The sequence below is a fragment of the Gobio gobio genome (assembly GCF_949357685.1).
Source record: "Gobio gobio genome assembly, chromosome: 12".
Taxonomy (NCBI): domain Eukaryota; kingdom Metazoa; phylum Chordata; class Actinopteri; order Cypriniformes; family Gobionidae; genus Gobio; species Gobio gobio.
The window spans coordinates 49,770,055-49,786,729 of record NC_137105.1 but is presented as its reverse complement, the minus strand read 5'-3'; the positions used below and the strand labels follow the sequence as shown (position 1 = coordinate 49,786,729).

At 39.2% G+C, this 16,675-nt stretch overlaps 1 protein-coding gene across 1 annotated transcript; it reads right to left on the bottom strand.

Moving 5' to 3' along the window:
• Positions 1 to 5,445: 5,445 nt before the first annotated feature.
• On the bottom strand, positions 5,446 to 14,934 carry LOC307134715 (leukocyte elastase inhibitor-like). The gene is made up of 6 exons (XM_079830671.1): positions 14,668 to 14,934; positions 13,686 to 13,823; positions 13,486 to 13,603; positions 10,787 to 10,929; positions 8,982 to 9,149; positions 5,446 to 8,901 (listed from the first exon to the last, which is right to left on the bottom strand). Exons 1-6 carry the CDS (start codon positions 14,833 to 14,835, stop codon positions 8,485 to 8,487), a joined length of 1,152 nt encoding a protein of 383 aa, XP_079686797.1. The 5' UTR covers positions 14,836 to 14,934; the 3' UTR covers positions 5,446 to 8,484.
• Positions 14,935 to 16,675: the final 1,741 nt, after the last annotated feature.

Below are 16,675 nucleotides of genomic sequence, written 5' to 3'. Positions count from 1 at the left end.
GTTTGCAGAAAACAAAATAGCTACCCCCGCACTATTATGTGTCCCATGGCTCAAAACAAACTTGCCTTCCCACCACATACCCCATTCAATTTCATTTTCCTTATTTGTATGTGTTTCTTGTAAAAAAGAAACATTCATCTTTTTAATTTTAAGAAATTCTGAAACAATTGCTAATTTAACCCTGTCTCTTCCCCCATTAATATTTAGAGAGCCCACCCTCAAAACATCCATATAAGAATAGAATAGAGTGAGTAAAGACAGGAAAAAAACAGCAAAGTGTAAAAAACACCACGTGACATTTAATCATTTTGAGGTCTTTGAGCAACAAATTTATCCTTTCGCAGTTTTGTTACCATCTTCTTCAATCTAAACCTCTTTTTCTTATCAAGAGCCTCATAGCTGACCGTTCTTTGCAATAACACTACAGTCGCAATGAATTTCTCGGCATCCGGGAAAAATTCTGACACATCAACAGTCTTACCGAATGTCGTATCTAGGAAGTCATTTATCTCCTGTAAAGTATACACCTCTCCCACTATCTGCGACCCCATATCAGAAATCTCGGAAAGCGTATCGTCATCTTTTATCTCCGTATCACAACTTTCTTCACTCTTTGAAGCATCAACATTAGCACTCGCCACTTCATATATCTGGTCACTCACAACATCATTTTCACTTAATTCCATTTCAGCAACCACATTCTCATTTTGACCATCATCAGTAATGATTTCAGCCTGTTCAACAACTTGAGTGTTACGTTCCTCCACAACTGGAGGCAGCGCGTCCTCTGAGGGCTTCGCCATGACGACCGCAGCACTCGGCCCGGCGTTTACCCCACTAGTGCCAGCTTTGTGTGGGCATGCTTGTCTCTTATGACCCACATCCCCACATTCAAAGCATTTCATGCTTCCAGCGTTTGCATAAATCATATATGCCTTTCCTTTGTACAGCACTCTAAAGGACACGTCTAAATTCGGTTCATTCAAAAACATAAACACCTGTCTTCTAAATGACATTACGTGTTTTAACGCTTCATTTTTACAGCCGAGTGGAAGCGTTTTTATCGCACTAGCAAACTTTCCGTAACGCGAAAGCCCTCGCTCAATTTCATCGTTCGGAATAAATGGAGGCACGTTAGACACACTTACCTTAGTAGTTGGCGCAACAAGTGGTGAAACAACAACAAATTCTCCACTTACCACAATTCCATTGGTTATCAGGCGGCTAACTTGAAACTCTTCCTTCACAAAAACGACCACAGCTTTATTCATAGGAGAAGCCGATGCAATATTCTGGAAGTTCGCTACGGAGGTGAGTGTCCGGGAGAATAGCTGTGAAGTTCAGGAAAGTTGCTCCAGAAGTTTGCCGGTCTTTCTCTCTCTTGGTTTGGTGCCAAAGGGGTCCTTCTCTCAAGGGGAGGGGGCGAAGGGCTTTCCTCGTAGTGGCGGAGTGCGCGGAGTTAATGATAAACTTCTGCTCTTATAGATGGAGTGGCCGAGCCCGACTTATGGAGAGATCCAATCACATCCGTGGAGAGAGAGAGCGCGCGTGTTTCATTGTTCTCTGAACCCCCCTCCTCTGAGTTAATCAATAGGGTGGAAATTCTAAAGCCTCTATTTCTTTAGAAAGCTGGTATTTCTGAAATTATGCATCAAAATCTGATTTTTGAGCAAGATTTGGCCTAGTCATATTTTTGCGATAACAGAGATACTAAGAACGGTCATTCTGCGATTTGCGCGTCCCGATATACAAGATTATCACAGTTACTGGCATACAGGTTTTGATTTACAACAGTAAACATCCTAGTTATTCTAATACATTGTATAAAGACATGAAATCAACGGAATATATATATTTGAACATTATTAAGACAGTTCTTTTAGTCCCATGTTTTAAGTAACATGTGTTGTGCAAGAATTGTCTTCTTTCAGCGCTGATATGCGTGTGTGTGTGTGAAGTCATGTGGGTGCCTTTAGGCTATACCATTCGATGCTCCATTCTTTAGACTCAGACAATCTGGCTCCTTGGTTATTAAAGGGTAACTAAACCCCTGCTCAGAGCTTAACTCCACCCACTGGCAATTTTCAAAAAATGCTGGAAAAGTGGGCAGAGCCCGGCGGACACAGAGGGGACGAACCGAGGGCGGGCTGAGCAGAGGGTGTGCATCTGAGACCCGCAGGGACGGATTGACTGACAGCTGTCAGACTCGCGAGTTGCAAAGATGGAGAATCACTGGAGTGACGCCAGCTTTGCAACAGAGCGGTCATTTCTCCTACCTTGACCTGAAGTGGAGGAGGGTGGATTGTCTGTAACAGACACAAACCCGGAGCCTTATCAATGCGAGCCGCTGCTCAAACTGCGTTAACTCCCGATGCCGACGATGCTAGTGAAGCAGCCGCGCAAGAGAACTGACCTAATCTATCTGCGTCCGCGGCAACCACTTGCCTGTCAGGGTTTGAAAGCACGTCTCATGTATGAAAATTATCTGTACACATGACGGGCGGCAATAATATCGCAAGAAAAGCCTGGCGTGTACTGACAACTGCATTATTTAACCGTATTTTCTTCAATACAATGTTAAAGCAAGTGTCAAGTGAGTTTCATTCATAATGTTTACTTCATGTAATATGACAGTTCATAATGGAGTGAAGCCGTTCTCATCGTGTGATTGGGGGAAACATTTCTGAGGGCGTGTTGAGCTCATGCTAGGGGCGCGGATAGTGAGCCGTTGGAGGTACCATCCTACGTCACGATGTACCACAACGTCCAATAGGAAAATTCAACTGCAGTAGCCACCGTTCAACCTTAAGAGGGCAGCACTTTGGCGGTTTTACACCATATTTTATAGAATTAAAACACTTTATACTCAAATGTCAAAACATTTACTCGAATCAATGAACAGCATTAATAAAGCCCCATTATTACAGATCATTAACTAAAAAAAGTTGGTTTAGGGTTTAGTTACCCTTTAATTAACTTGATATCCTGGTCACACACAAAAGTTCTTTACTTTGTGGTTGATTTGATTAGGAAATCACGAGGGACTGGGCAAAGGCCCATCGGTGACGTATGCATTCGGCCAAAATCTGATTGAATCGGGTCATTGTTGCTACAATTTAAAGGAACACGCCACTATTTTTGAAAATAGGCTCATTTTCCAACTCCCCTTAAGTTAAACAGTTGAGTTTGACCGTTTTTGAATCCATTCAGCCGATCTCCGGCGGTAGCACTTTTAGCATAGCTTAGCAATGATATTACGTCTGAAAATAGGCTAACTTCCGTCAACATAACCAACGTGACAACCTGCGTAACAATGGAGTCATTTGTGATAGACGATTCAGAAGATATTTACTTTGGTGCAGATCCTGAATCGTATCTATTTGAATCTGAAGATTAGGTTGTCACGTTTGTTATGTTCACGGCTCAAAGCTCTTGATTATTACGCAGGAATAAGAGTATAGCTCCTAGTCATATCGGCCTAGAAAATCACAACTTTTCATTTTCCGTCGGTCTCAGTACACAATGTAACTACAGAAGAGACAAGTTTTAAATAGGAAAAATTTCTAAACTTTGTTCATTTTTAGAGCGAGATGCTAACGGTCTAATCAGATTCAATGATCTATGCTAAAAGTGCTACCGCCAGACCCGGAGATCGGCTGAATGGGGTCGAAAACGGTCAAACTCGAGCCTATTTAAAAAAAATAGTGGCGTGTTCCTTTAAGGCTGAAATGTTGCACGCATATGTAACAAGCAAAGTATTTATCATATTGTACTTTAAATAACATTACAAGTAAAGTAAGAAAGATATCAGCTCTGTTGTTGTTCATGAATACCAGTAATGATGTTGTATAGTGAGGATGTTGTCACGTCATCAGTGTCCCAATGTGTAGAGCCAGCGTCCTTTACCGTCCTTACCGGTGCCCGAATTCGTGTACTCGATAAACTGATCCACAAGCTCACTCAGGAGCTGTGGAACTGATTGAGACGCACCCGAAAAAAATCGCAACATTTCAGAATGCCTCAAGCAGTTCATGTGACAAGAACCAACCGATCAGCGTTGGCTTTTCTGTTACAACACTGAATGCTCAGCCAAGACGGATTCACAGCTGATCATAGCCGTACAGTTCAGGTTTTTTATTTCTCATCTCCATAAATATCTAGCTAATGCAAGGGCTGGAAATCCTTTGCTGAAACTTCTTCGTCTTCATGGAGAACGCGGCCAAAGTCCCTTTAAGACGAGTCATTTCACTCGGCGGCCATCTTTGACGCGCGTCTGGAGTTCCTGCGGCGCGAAAGACACCTTGTGTGATGGACACAATTTCGCCTCATTCGCGCGAGAGATGCAAGTGATTTTACTTGGTGCTTTTTGTGCATTCACGCGTTTGAAGTGAATTTGCACCTATTTTGCTTCTAACGCTCTCTTTATACGCATGTCCAATTCGCTGTGGACTAATTCAAAATGTTCAAGCATCCAACTAGACCTAATAAACGCAAATTTGCCGCTCAATTCGCGTTCGGTGTGAAAGCAGGATAATAGCTCTATATGGAGCAAATGAACTGCTCCGCTGGGTCCTAGAGTCAGTTTCTCTTCAGAATGTGTTCAGATACACATGTAGACATTATAAAATCCCTTTTTTTGGTAGTTTTAGCATTTTTTGTTTGAATTTTGAGCATTTTTAGGTTTTTCTATGTAGCGTTCATCACATTCCATTCATTCCTGAGGGGGTCAAATTGACCCGTGCGGGAAGGATTTGTTACTTTTTTTTTTATTTCAACCACATCAACTCCTCGAATCCAGTTAATTTTTTTGTGTGTATTCGTGGTTCAAGTGCGACAAAAGTCCTAGGGTCTTTGACCACTCCGATGAACACTAAATTAAAAAATAAATAAATAATTGTGTCAAAACAACCCGAAGGGAGGGTGAGGGTTAACCTGGAGGAAGATACAAGCTCAAACGGGATTCTTAGGAAATCTAAGGTGTCTTTAGGATAAGCTTTATGAAAGTGAGTCTGAAGGATAGTGTTACCCAAGTGTATTGCAGTCACCCAGCACGAATTGTTGAAAACTCTTAGCAGAACAATGTAGCTAAAGGTCAATCGCTGCCATCATACTCCTGAGTCTCTTCTGTCCTGGTTTAATATTTGTGCATTTGTTTTTCTGTTATGTGCTTTGTATTTCTCGTGAAAGTAATGTTTTTTTCACTCTTTTTCCTCCCCTTCTTCTGGGTTTCTTCATGCATCGAAGTGAAGTGAACATTGGGTCTTTTTTAATTTTTTTTATGAGGATGTGACATACAAAGAATACATATTTCAGATTCTGCACTCTTCTGACTGTTTGTTTATCAAATTTTCTGATATTTTTAAGTCTCAAACTAGGATACACAGAGGGTGGCGTTTTTTTGTCCAGCCTCTGTTGTCTGAAATAATGATAGAATAACAGTAGTTTCATATGATGTTTTTATTTCATCAAAATAAGAGAATCTGTTGTACAGTATAGTTGGTGCGAATCATATTTGGTGTCATATCTTCAGTTTAATTGTGTTTCCTGGACATTTCCTTTCTGTTTTATTCAGTTTTGCCATAATTTGAGCAGAATTAACTGCGATTGCAAATAAATAATGACAAACATATTGTTTCTGTAGATTGTGAATTTACAGTGAATAAAATTTTCAGGGTTTCTGCAGGGTTTAATCAGACAAATTTAAGACTTTTTAAGACCTTTTTATGACCATTATGATTTGAATTTATGACCTACACGAATTACGATAAATAACTTCAGTCATTAAAATTCCTTTCAAAAGTCTTTATTATTGACTTTCATTGAAAGTAACAAGTTTTATTATTTAAAGAGTAATTCTATTATTTCTTACTTAAGATTAAGAAACTGAAGCCTTCGCCTTCTTTTTCTTGAGTATCAAGAACACAGGAACACTTAACAATTGTAACATTGTAAATTAACAATTATTTTATGGCATTACTTTCCAAAATAACAAGTCAGTCAGTCAGTGTCTGGCACTGGATGCGACAGAACCGAATCCCGCGCTGTACTTGGACCGGGTAATGTTAGTGACGGAGCACTGACGGATCGCCTGCACCCGCTGCAGGCCTTTTACAGCAACGATATGCTTTTCCGACTTTGCATGCGACTTCAAGGCTTTTATGCCTAAACTAGACAGCTCCAACGTCTTCTTACACAGAGTGCAATAGGCTTGATACCGATTGTTAGCGACGGGCTTGACCCAGGCCCGGTTCCAGAATCAGATCACTGAGGGTGCTTCTGAAATTACTGAGGGTGCTCTAGTAAATGTGCTCCACCACAGTGAGAAATGTATGATTATTTATTTACTATTCACTTTTACCAATAATTGGAATTTCACAAATATTTTGCTTCAAATTGTATATTTATCTATTAGTCTGCCTTTACATTGCTTTAATGCGTTACTAGTATTTCTCTCATCATCTTCCTGAGAACCAGAAAAAAAGGTTTTGTGAATTTAGATTTTTAGGTCATTACATTGTTTGGAGCATAAAAAAAAAATCCTATGTTATATGCTATATCCACTGCTCTGTAGAGGACACCAGAACTATTTATTGAGAAAATGAAAAGACATGAATAGACAAAAACAATTTTTTTTCATTCACCAGTCAATTTTTATGCTTCAAGCTTTTTTTATCCAAACTTTATATAAAGATGATTCTCAATGTTATGAAAGATATAAAATAATAATTTGATATACCATTTTACTATGCAATATGTGTGTAAACATGGCCATATGCCATTCCCATTCTATGCAATGCATCTATACACTGAATATAATTTGTATATTCATGTGTTTTGGGACAATATGTAATTGTAAAAAGACGTGTAATAATATTTTCATAAGAATGTCTCATATTTCATAAGAATATCCAGACTCAAAACTGTGCATGTTGTCAGAGAAATTTGCTAAAATATCATTAAAACCTCTATTCTGGGTCTCAGGAGGATATTTCTGTCTCAAGCAGAGTAGCATTTATATTAAAGCTACACTGTGTAACTTTTTTAGTTTATTCTTAGCTAAAAACACTTAGTTCTTTCAAAAATATATGTGCTCATTAATGTATATTTACTTCTTTTAAGTAATAAAGTATTCTCGTAAGTTTATAATATGCCATTGAAAATACATACGTGAGGGGTTCGAATGCCGGTCGCCATGTTGCCCCTCCATCTTGAAAGTACATTAGCCAAAGAGGGACATACCTTTTCGCGTTTTAACACTCGATGGCACCGTGTCGAATGTGGACGAGGTCGAGCTGGAAGCCAATCTTGGACTAAATCGGCCACCATAGGAGTTAAAACGAAATCAGAATTGAGAGGAACAGAAACTAATATTCTCTGGATGGTCATATACCTTTTCACCACTAGATGGGGGAAAATATCACACAGTGTAGCTTTAATGTCACTTCCTAAACTTTGCTGCATGCGACTGGCCGTCGGTCCTCTAAGCAATAATAGTTTTATTCAATGAATGTTACAGACTGTAGCCTCGAAAGCAAGCCAAGATCACTATGATCACTAAAATGCTGTTGCTTTGTCAGTTCATCGCGATCTCAGAAAAGTCCGTTATAAAAATTAAGTTGTCAACAATAAATATCTTACCTACATTGTGTCTTGTTAATGAGAGGTTTCGCGAGCCTGCATTAACTCAGCACTGAATAGCCTAAAAACGCTGCTGTTTTGAGCAGTGAGATTCTGATCGCGTTCAAGAGATCAATAACTATATCTGTGATTGCAATCATTGGCTGCATTACTCACCGCTGCAAACACTCGCTGTAATAGATGCATTTGACGCTCTCCAGAGGAAACAAATGTGCAAATCTGCCAAATCTGTTTCGCTAATATTATTACAGTATCAACTGAGGGTGCTTTTGCTTGCGTTTGAGCACCCCCGTAGAACCGGGTCTGGCTTGAGCCAGCTACTAAACGCACCGTCTTCGAGCCATAGATCGTTAAAGGTACATTTTCCCATTGTGATAGCCAGGGTGATTTCAATTAAACTAAGCAGTGACTCAGTATGATACAGTATGTTCGGAGTTCGCCCGGGTTTCTGTGAAAGTCCTTCCGACAAGTCTGTATGCTGCCGCATTTTGTAGTTCTGGAACGCTGTGATACCAGTGTGATACCACCCAGATTTCTCATACAGAACTACAACAGGTGAAACAAATGAATGCCATAGCCGCTGCGAGCGCATTTTGATGGAAGAACAAATTAACGGACGAGCATCTCAATTTAAGACGTGGCTAGATGTTTTTTATGACCTTGTATGGAAAATCCGGACGTTTTTATGACTTTTTATGGCCTTAAATTCTTATTGTTAAATTTATGACTTTTTATGACCCCACGGAAACCCTGATTTTATTTTCTCTTTTTATATTATTATAATTCTTTCTACAAGTGATCTGGAATAATGCCATTTTTGAAGACAAAAAAAAACCCATCAAGTTTCTAGGATGGGCCTCTGAATCTGCCCAGAAAGAGGACGCTGTTAGTGGGGTTGTGCCTGATAAAGAAAATGAAGGGGTGGTCAGCCTTGAAAACCTGGAATTCTGGTTCACGCCATGCACTGCCACACAAAAAAACTGCAGTTGCTGCTGCCGCCTCAGTGCCTTCCTCATTCACATTCACAAAGGCCTTGTGAATCACCTCTGAAATGAAGAGGCCGTCCTGACTGCTCATGCCTGTCAGATCAGCCTTTGTGTCCTGGAACACAGAGCTCATCCCCATCCTTTGCAGTGTTTCTGATAGGGAGCTCTCAAACTCCACCTTGAACTTCGGCAAATGGACTTTGATATCCATCTGCGTGGTCATTTCATCACTTTCGGTCCAGTCAAGCAGCTTGTCAAGGGTTAACTCACTCTCCAGCTGTCAAACACACACACACACACATGCTGAAAAATAACATACACGGCAACAAACTATCTGATCATGGCACTTTTGCTGACCTTCAGAAGAGGGTCAGAGCCGTCCTGAGATTCGTTTGGGAGAAGGATCAACATGCTGAGCTCCTGATTTGTATATGGCAACTCCAGCACCTGCAGTTCATGCTCTGGGATGCTTCTGAAGGGGAACATTTCCTTCTGGTACATCATTTCCACAGGCCGGCTCTCATTCTGATGGAAGACAAATGTTATCAGATGAAGAAATACACAACATATACAAAATTAAGTTAGCCTTTTATGGAGTATCTATTTACATTATGTGCAAATAGCCCGCCTTGTTGGCAAATGCTTTTTACACTAACATGAAGTTAGTTACATGAAGTTTTGACGGGGATTAGAGCGAGCTCTGCAAAAGACCGATTCAAACCGCAAATTGATTTGCGTGTCACCGTGGGGACCTCTTTTTTTAAATGTAAAATGCAGAAAGTTTTGTGTGATGTGTAGGTTTAGGGGTATAGGGTTAGTGTAAGGGGAGAGAATATACAGTTTCCTTTTCCATCACATATCAGATCAGAAAGAGTCTGGAAATATGAGAATTTTTTTTTTTAAAAGTGTATATAAATTGTCTAACGTGTTTAATAATAAAGTGTTTATCGGTTAGGTTTAGGGAGGGCATATTGTCCAAATAAGATGTCATCCATTTAATAATTTTAATAAGTATAATTATTTTCACTCTGTTATTATTGCATAGCGTTTAATGTATAACAACACTGAGGTGCAAATAGTATCTGCCACTATTTATAAGTATAAATATCATCTAACTATTACCTTATTGCAAAGAAAATACTGCTGATAAAATGTATTATTTTTTCCTCAATTCTACAAACAATACGCCATAATGACAACATGAAAGAAGTTTGATTGAACTCTTTGGTCTGAATGGCAAGTGTCATGTCTGGAGGAAATCAGGCACCGCTCATCACCTGGCCAATACCATCCCCACAGTGAAGCATGGTGGTGGCAGCATCATGATGTGGGGATGTTTTTCAACGGCAGGAACTGGGAGACTAGTCAGGATCGAGGGAAAGATGAATGCAGCAATGTACAGAGATATCCTTGATGAAAACCTGCTCCAGAGCGCTCTGGACCTTAGACTGGGGCGAAGGTTCATCTTCCAACAGGACAACGACTCTAAGCACACAGCCAAGATAACAAAAGAGTCTACAGGACGACTCTGTGAATGTCCTTGAGTGACCCAGCCAGAGCCCAGACCTGAACCCGATTGAACATCTCTAGAGAGATCTGAAAATGGCTGTGCACCGACGCTCCCCATCCAACCTGATGGAGCTTGAGAGGTCCTGCAAAGAAGAAACTGCCCAAAAATAGGTGTGCCGAGCTTGTAGCATCAAACTCTACAAGACTTGAGGCTGTGACTGGTGCCAAAGGTGCTTCAACAAAGTATTGAGTAAAGGCTGTGAATACTTATGTACATGTTACTTTATTCCCATTTTTTATTTTTAATAAATTTGCAAAGATTTCAAACAAACTTCTTTCATGTTGCCATTATGGGGTATTGTTTGTAGAATTGAGGGAAGAAATTAATTTAATCCATTTTGGAATAAGGCTGTAAAAAATAACAAAATGTGGAAAAAGTGAAGTGCTGTGAATACTTTCCAGATGAACTTAGTGTAAATAGCAGCTATAGCTAAGAACATATGCTATTTTCACTTAGTGTTTCACTATTTTCAGTGTAAATTAAAGTGTAAAGTGTAAATTAGTGCATGTGTGGGTAAGCACAATCAATTGTAAAAGATTTTAAAAAGTGATCTCCAGTTTGCTTCACTCTTGAAACAAAAAGTGGATTGTACCTGGTTGATCTTAAATGGCATTTCTTTAGTGTCTCTTGCGTTAAATTTGTGCATCCAGTCCCCTTTTAAGTAAATGGTATTAACCAGAACTAAACGGGTCATTCCCGTCACCATTCCCGGCTTGAGAAGATCTTTGATTTTATCTGAAAAACACAAGTTTATGTTTTTGACTTCAAATCTTTGTCTAAAGATAAAGTGTGTATACTAGCCACCAGTGGCGGTTCTAGGGGGGTGGCCAGGGGGGCCGGTGCCCCCGTGTCAACAAGCCTGGCCCCCCCTCTGGCCCCCGTAAATTTGGAATCACATCGCACCAAACAATGTTCTGAAACTGGTTGCAATGTGCGTTTTTTGCTGTGGCGGTGTGTGATGAAAAGAGCACTTTATTGTGTCATAACCAATAACCAATGCAGAGAAGCAATGAGGAGGCTGCGCGCTGTGGCGAAGTGATGTCTGTTTATGAATGATTCGTCACTCAGTCTGCATTCGCTCAAATGGTTGTAAAACGCGGGCTATAGCGGTTGCTACGCTCTTGATTATAGATAAAATAAGCTCTCTTTATACACGTTGTGTTGAATGTAACTGCACCCTTACGCAGCAGTGATAGCTACTGGAGATTAATTTTACTGACTTGACGACTTTGAATTCCATTCAGTCATTTCGTTCATTTACTGGTAGTTAAAATATATTTTTTCAATGGCTAATTTCTCCGAACACGTCCACATATGTAATCTTTGATCATATTCCGAATTAGGAAGATGCAGCCAAAGATAAATTATGACCAACGCAATGAAAGAACCGCTCATGTGCGAATATGACAGAGATAGGCATACCCGAGAAAAGATACAGAATAATGTAATTTCAGTCTTGTTCACATATAGCGAGAAATAATATTATTTTATCCAATTGTCCAGTGTTGCTTATAGAGTATTAGATGTTTGTTTTGATGTCTATGCTAACTTTGCGAAGAGTCTGCTAACAGAGAGCAGGTAGGCTACAAAACATGTAAAATAAATGGTTTAGTTTTACTTTTATAAATTGAGCATGCATGATCATATTACAGATACATTACTTTTCAAATAAATAAATGAACTTGAAATGATTTTACTTCACGTGTAGAGACTGCAGATCGAGTGATACAGTACATGGCCAAATAAAAGACTTTCAATAATCTGGGAATAAAATAAAGGGTTAGTTCCCCCTAAAAGAAAATAAAAACACCTAATGTAACTCACCCTCGTGTTGTTCCAAAACCTGTATTGTTAGAATGTCGTTAACCAAACCATTTCAGTGCCAGAATGTCCATAAAATTCAAGATATGCGGCAGAAATGCCCCTGTTTGAGTTTTAGACTCAGAGCGTTTTTACACTGGGCACGTTTGTTGTGGTCCGCGTCAGAGCGCATTCTAAACCGCGAATACACCGCAGGCTCCCTCTCGCTCGTATCCAAGGTAAATCATCAACACTATCATCCCTTACACATGTGTTGTATTGAACTAAATACACCGTCATCTGATAAAATGCATGCGCAGGTTACTTTTCTTGCGCACCCGAGTCTTAATCTTATAATATATAATACAGTCTTATGTATCCTGTTTATATATATATATATATATATATATATATATATATATATATATATATATATATATATATATATATATATATATATATATATATTAACAAAAGTACATATTTTGAATAGGCTATCATAATGTTTATAGTTATTTTATGTTTATTTCCATTTGTTTAGCTACGCATTTGTGTTGCCTCTATCCAAAAAAATACATATACAATGGTTATTAGCAGTTGTGTACTTTGTTTTTGATTCATTATTGCATTAAATATTATTATTATATTGGATCTAACTATAATTACCCAGTTGTGAATCATATGACCAGTGGATCGTCCGTGGGTGGCCAGAAAACATTTATTATAAACCAGCGGCTCGGTAGCGGACCACTGTCGGAAAAGTGGTGGCTGCCGCCGGTGGTCCGCTAGGAAAACGATGAGCAAAATGCCAGCGGGCCGCCGGTGGGCCGCCAACTTTGCCTCCAGTGGTCCGCCACTGGCCCGCTAGTCGTATTAGCTTGTTGCTTTCAAATTCCCATGAATCGCAGCACAGCTCGAGCGCAATTTGCGCAACCGAGCTCAGACTACCTCCTTCAGGCAGTCTCGAATTCAGTTCCCCTGAGCTCAGCTCACCCGGGTCCGCATGACAACTTTCACATTACCAATTATTCAAACTAAACTGCCAGTGTGAAAACGCCCTCACATTTACATCATGATATAGACTAAGCAATATAACATGAGTAACGAGTGCAATATCACACAAGTTCTGTTTTTCTACCCAGAATAGCATGAGTGCAAATGCGATAGGCCTACTGATCTTATACAACAGTTTAATAAAATAAATAAGTTATAAATGTTATAAGTTATAAATAAAATGTGTTCAACATAAGAAAGTCCTATTTGGAACGACATGGGGGTGAGTAAATGGTGATAGAATTTTCAGGTGAACTACCTAATTATCTACTGGTTAAGATAAATGTTAACGTGTGCCCCCTAAAAGCACAAGTGGCCCCTGCCTGGCCCCCATAGTTACCGTGGTCTAGAACCGCCACTGCTAGCCACAGGTCTAAACTGATTCACATGTGATTGTTTTATCTGAAATATAAGTGTGTATGGAAGTGTTGTTCTCACTCTCCGTCTGCTCCTCCACCCATGAGTTAATGAGCTTTCGTGAGTCCTCAGTCGCTCTAATGAAGTCCACAGGCTGAAGGTCAGCGTGGTACAGCTTCAGCGTGGACTCCAGATACTCCTGCAGCACAAAATAAAGCCACCGTCTCACAGCACACAGAGAGCATCAACATGTCTCATTATTACAGGCCCAATGGACTCACGGGTAAGAAGCTGAAGCTTTTCTCTCCATAGAGGCGGTTGGCCAGTTTGAGGATGTAGGAGGCCGATGGACGGTTGATCGATGAGGTGAGGGACTCAAAATGAGAGTGGACATCAGACACAGAACTGAAGGACAAAACCTGCACAGGGAAATACAACAGGTGAATCTAAAGAGAAACTAGAAACAGCCACGAGTGAGGCGATGGGGTGGTGGAGGGATGCTGTGAAACTTGTCGCGGGACAGAGGTGAGACGGATATATATACTGGCTTCCTCTTGCGCTGATTGGTTGATTTACACCTGAACGTGCTCCTCCCCAACTTGTTAAATAAAACTTAATTTATAGTTTATGCCGTTAAGAAAGGTGTTTGATAACTTTATTCAGGTAGGAAGGCCACAGGTAATTATGACATTTATTATAATGGGTTTATGTGAAGAAGTTAACTTAAATTAAAAGTGGTTATTTTAAAGCCTAATAAATGTTGAATTTGAAAGCTTTCAATTAAACTGTAATGTTGAATGTCTATAATAACTCAAATGTTTTAATTACAATTAATTACAATATATTAATTAAATAATGAAATATATTAATGTTAGTATTTCTTGCAGTCTATAATTTAGCTTAATAAAAAGCATTGCATTAATGCTTTACAATAATAATCACCATGAATATGACAAAAAATGCAAAAAAGCTTTTATTTTCTTTATGAACGATATATATTTTTACTTTTGGTGTGAGAGTATTTAGTGATTCATCTCGAGTCCGTGACACAGTCAGTCAGCAGATTTACAGAAACCACTGCTCTCACTTTACATAAAGCACTATTATTATCTAATATTATTATCTAATAAACACAATTATTAGAATCCAGTGCCGTCGGAAAATCTGATTGACTTCTGAAGTTTATCAAGTAGTCTAATGTATTTATAATCGAAATGAGACTGAAATGAATCGCACGGATAATATCGTGTCAGTTCCTCATACCTTCTCCATTTCTTTGGCTGTGTCTCCTCGGGCTCCCAAGTAGACCATAGCGAGCGCGGCGCTGACGCTCAGCGGGGAAAAGAACATGTTTCCCTCCGCGTTGCTCGCGCTCAGAGCCCGATGGAGATCCAGAGCGAAGAGACCGTTAGCACGAGCGAGATCCTCCATGACTGATGACACTGTGACAAATACAAAGTCAAAACATCAGTAGTAAGCAGTGATGTGACATTTGAACAGAGTCAAGTATGGGTAACTGCAGCTTGGAGTACTGGGCGTGCCGGACGGTAGGGGCGTGCCGGACGGTAGGGGGCGTGCCGGACGGTCACTCATTGGTCGGACGGTATGGGGCGTGCCAGACGGTTTCTCATTGGTCGCGAAAGCTGCCTGTTCTTATACTCTTATAAGGAAGCAATAAATCAAACCGAATCCCATTAAAACAAATTCCATTCTTTTAAAATAAAAGCAACGTTAATGATATGAAGAATATTCGATAAAAAAAAAAAATATATATATATATATACTTTCAACAGTACAATCGGAACTTTTGCATGGTGCGGATTACTGACGTCATCATATGGCGCAGATTAATGACGTCATCAAAGCGGGTTTGAGTCGAAGTTCATTAACCATCAAAATTAATATTCTTTGTTAATGTTAAATTCAACGTACTAATACAGATTAAAATCATTTTCTGAACATGAACAGCTGTATTTGTTTTACCTAATACCAACAAAGATTAATAAATAGGCTACTGTATCAAATGTATTGCTCAGTTACCTGAAACCTTGTTAAGCTTTACCCTAAAAACTATTTTGTCTGATTCTGAGACAAATTATATGGTTGATAAAAAAGAAAAAGTGTGAGTGAGTGAGTGACATTTAGCAACACAGACACAGCTTTATCCAATAAAACATTTATTTTTAAATCAATTTAATTTTAAGCTTGGGTTCAAAAGTAGAAAGAAAGAGAGAAAGAAAGAAAGAAAGAAAGAAAGAAAGAAAGAAAGAAAGAAAGAAAGAGAGAGAGAGAGAGAGAGAGAGAGAGAGAGAGAGAGAGAGAGAGAGAGAGAGAGAGAGAAAGAAAGAAAGGAAAGAAAGAATGAAAGAAAGACAGAAAGAACCCACACAAATCTCTTTTTTCATCCATCCATTCATTCATTCATGCTGTAGTAGCAGTCCATAGAACAGAATCCATCAAAATCTCTGTCTGAATAGAAAGCTCTGAAGATCCCCTTCTTTCCATTGCCACAGTATCCAGTGGTGTTTTTTTGATGCACCCACAGCCATCACACCTTGTGAGCTCGAACTCCACTCTGTACATCTTCCTCACATCTGGACTGACAGACTTCCAGTCAACAATACCTACACAAGAAATGAATGCAATAAACTATCTAAATATTTAAAATAAAATTAATATTCATTTAATGTTCATTAAATAAAAGTATTAAATATACATACTGTCCAGCCAGGCAAAGTGAGCTTTTCTTCTAAAACTTTGACGGCTGACAATGTCATTGAACTTTCTGCACACTACTGACAGAGTGAGAAAGGCTCCATCTCCTTCTTCATACACCACATTTAGAAGAATCTGTGTGAGCAGCTCTGATGGAAGCTGAAAAAAAATATATAAATAAACAAATATTCAGCTCTGGAAAAAATTAGGAGACCACTTAACATTGTGAAATCAATGTTAAGTGGTCTCTTCATTTTTCCCAGAGCTATAAACAAATATTACTTGAAATGACAACAAATATGTTTAATGAAATACTTCATAATATTCAATCTTACATCAGCAAGGCCTCCAGCTGGGTTCATGACTAAACCCCCCCTTATTATTATTATTTAATAATTAATAATAAGTAATATTATTTACTTAATTGATTGCTTGATTTAATTTCTTTATGGGTTAGTTGTAGCAGCCATAAACAAATGTAATGTTACGATATTTGCCATCAAACGAGTCTTTAACCATACCTATAGGAGTCATCAACTGAGCTGGGCCTACATTT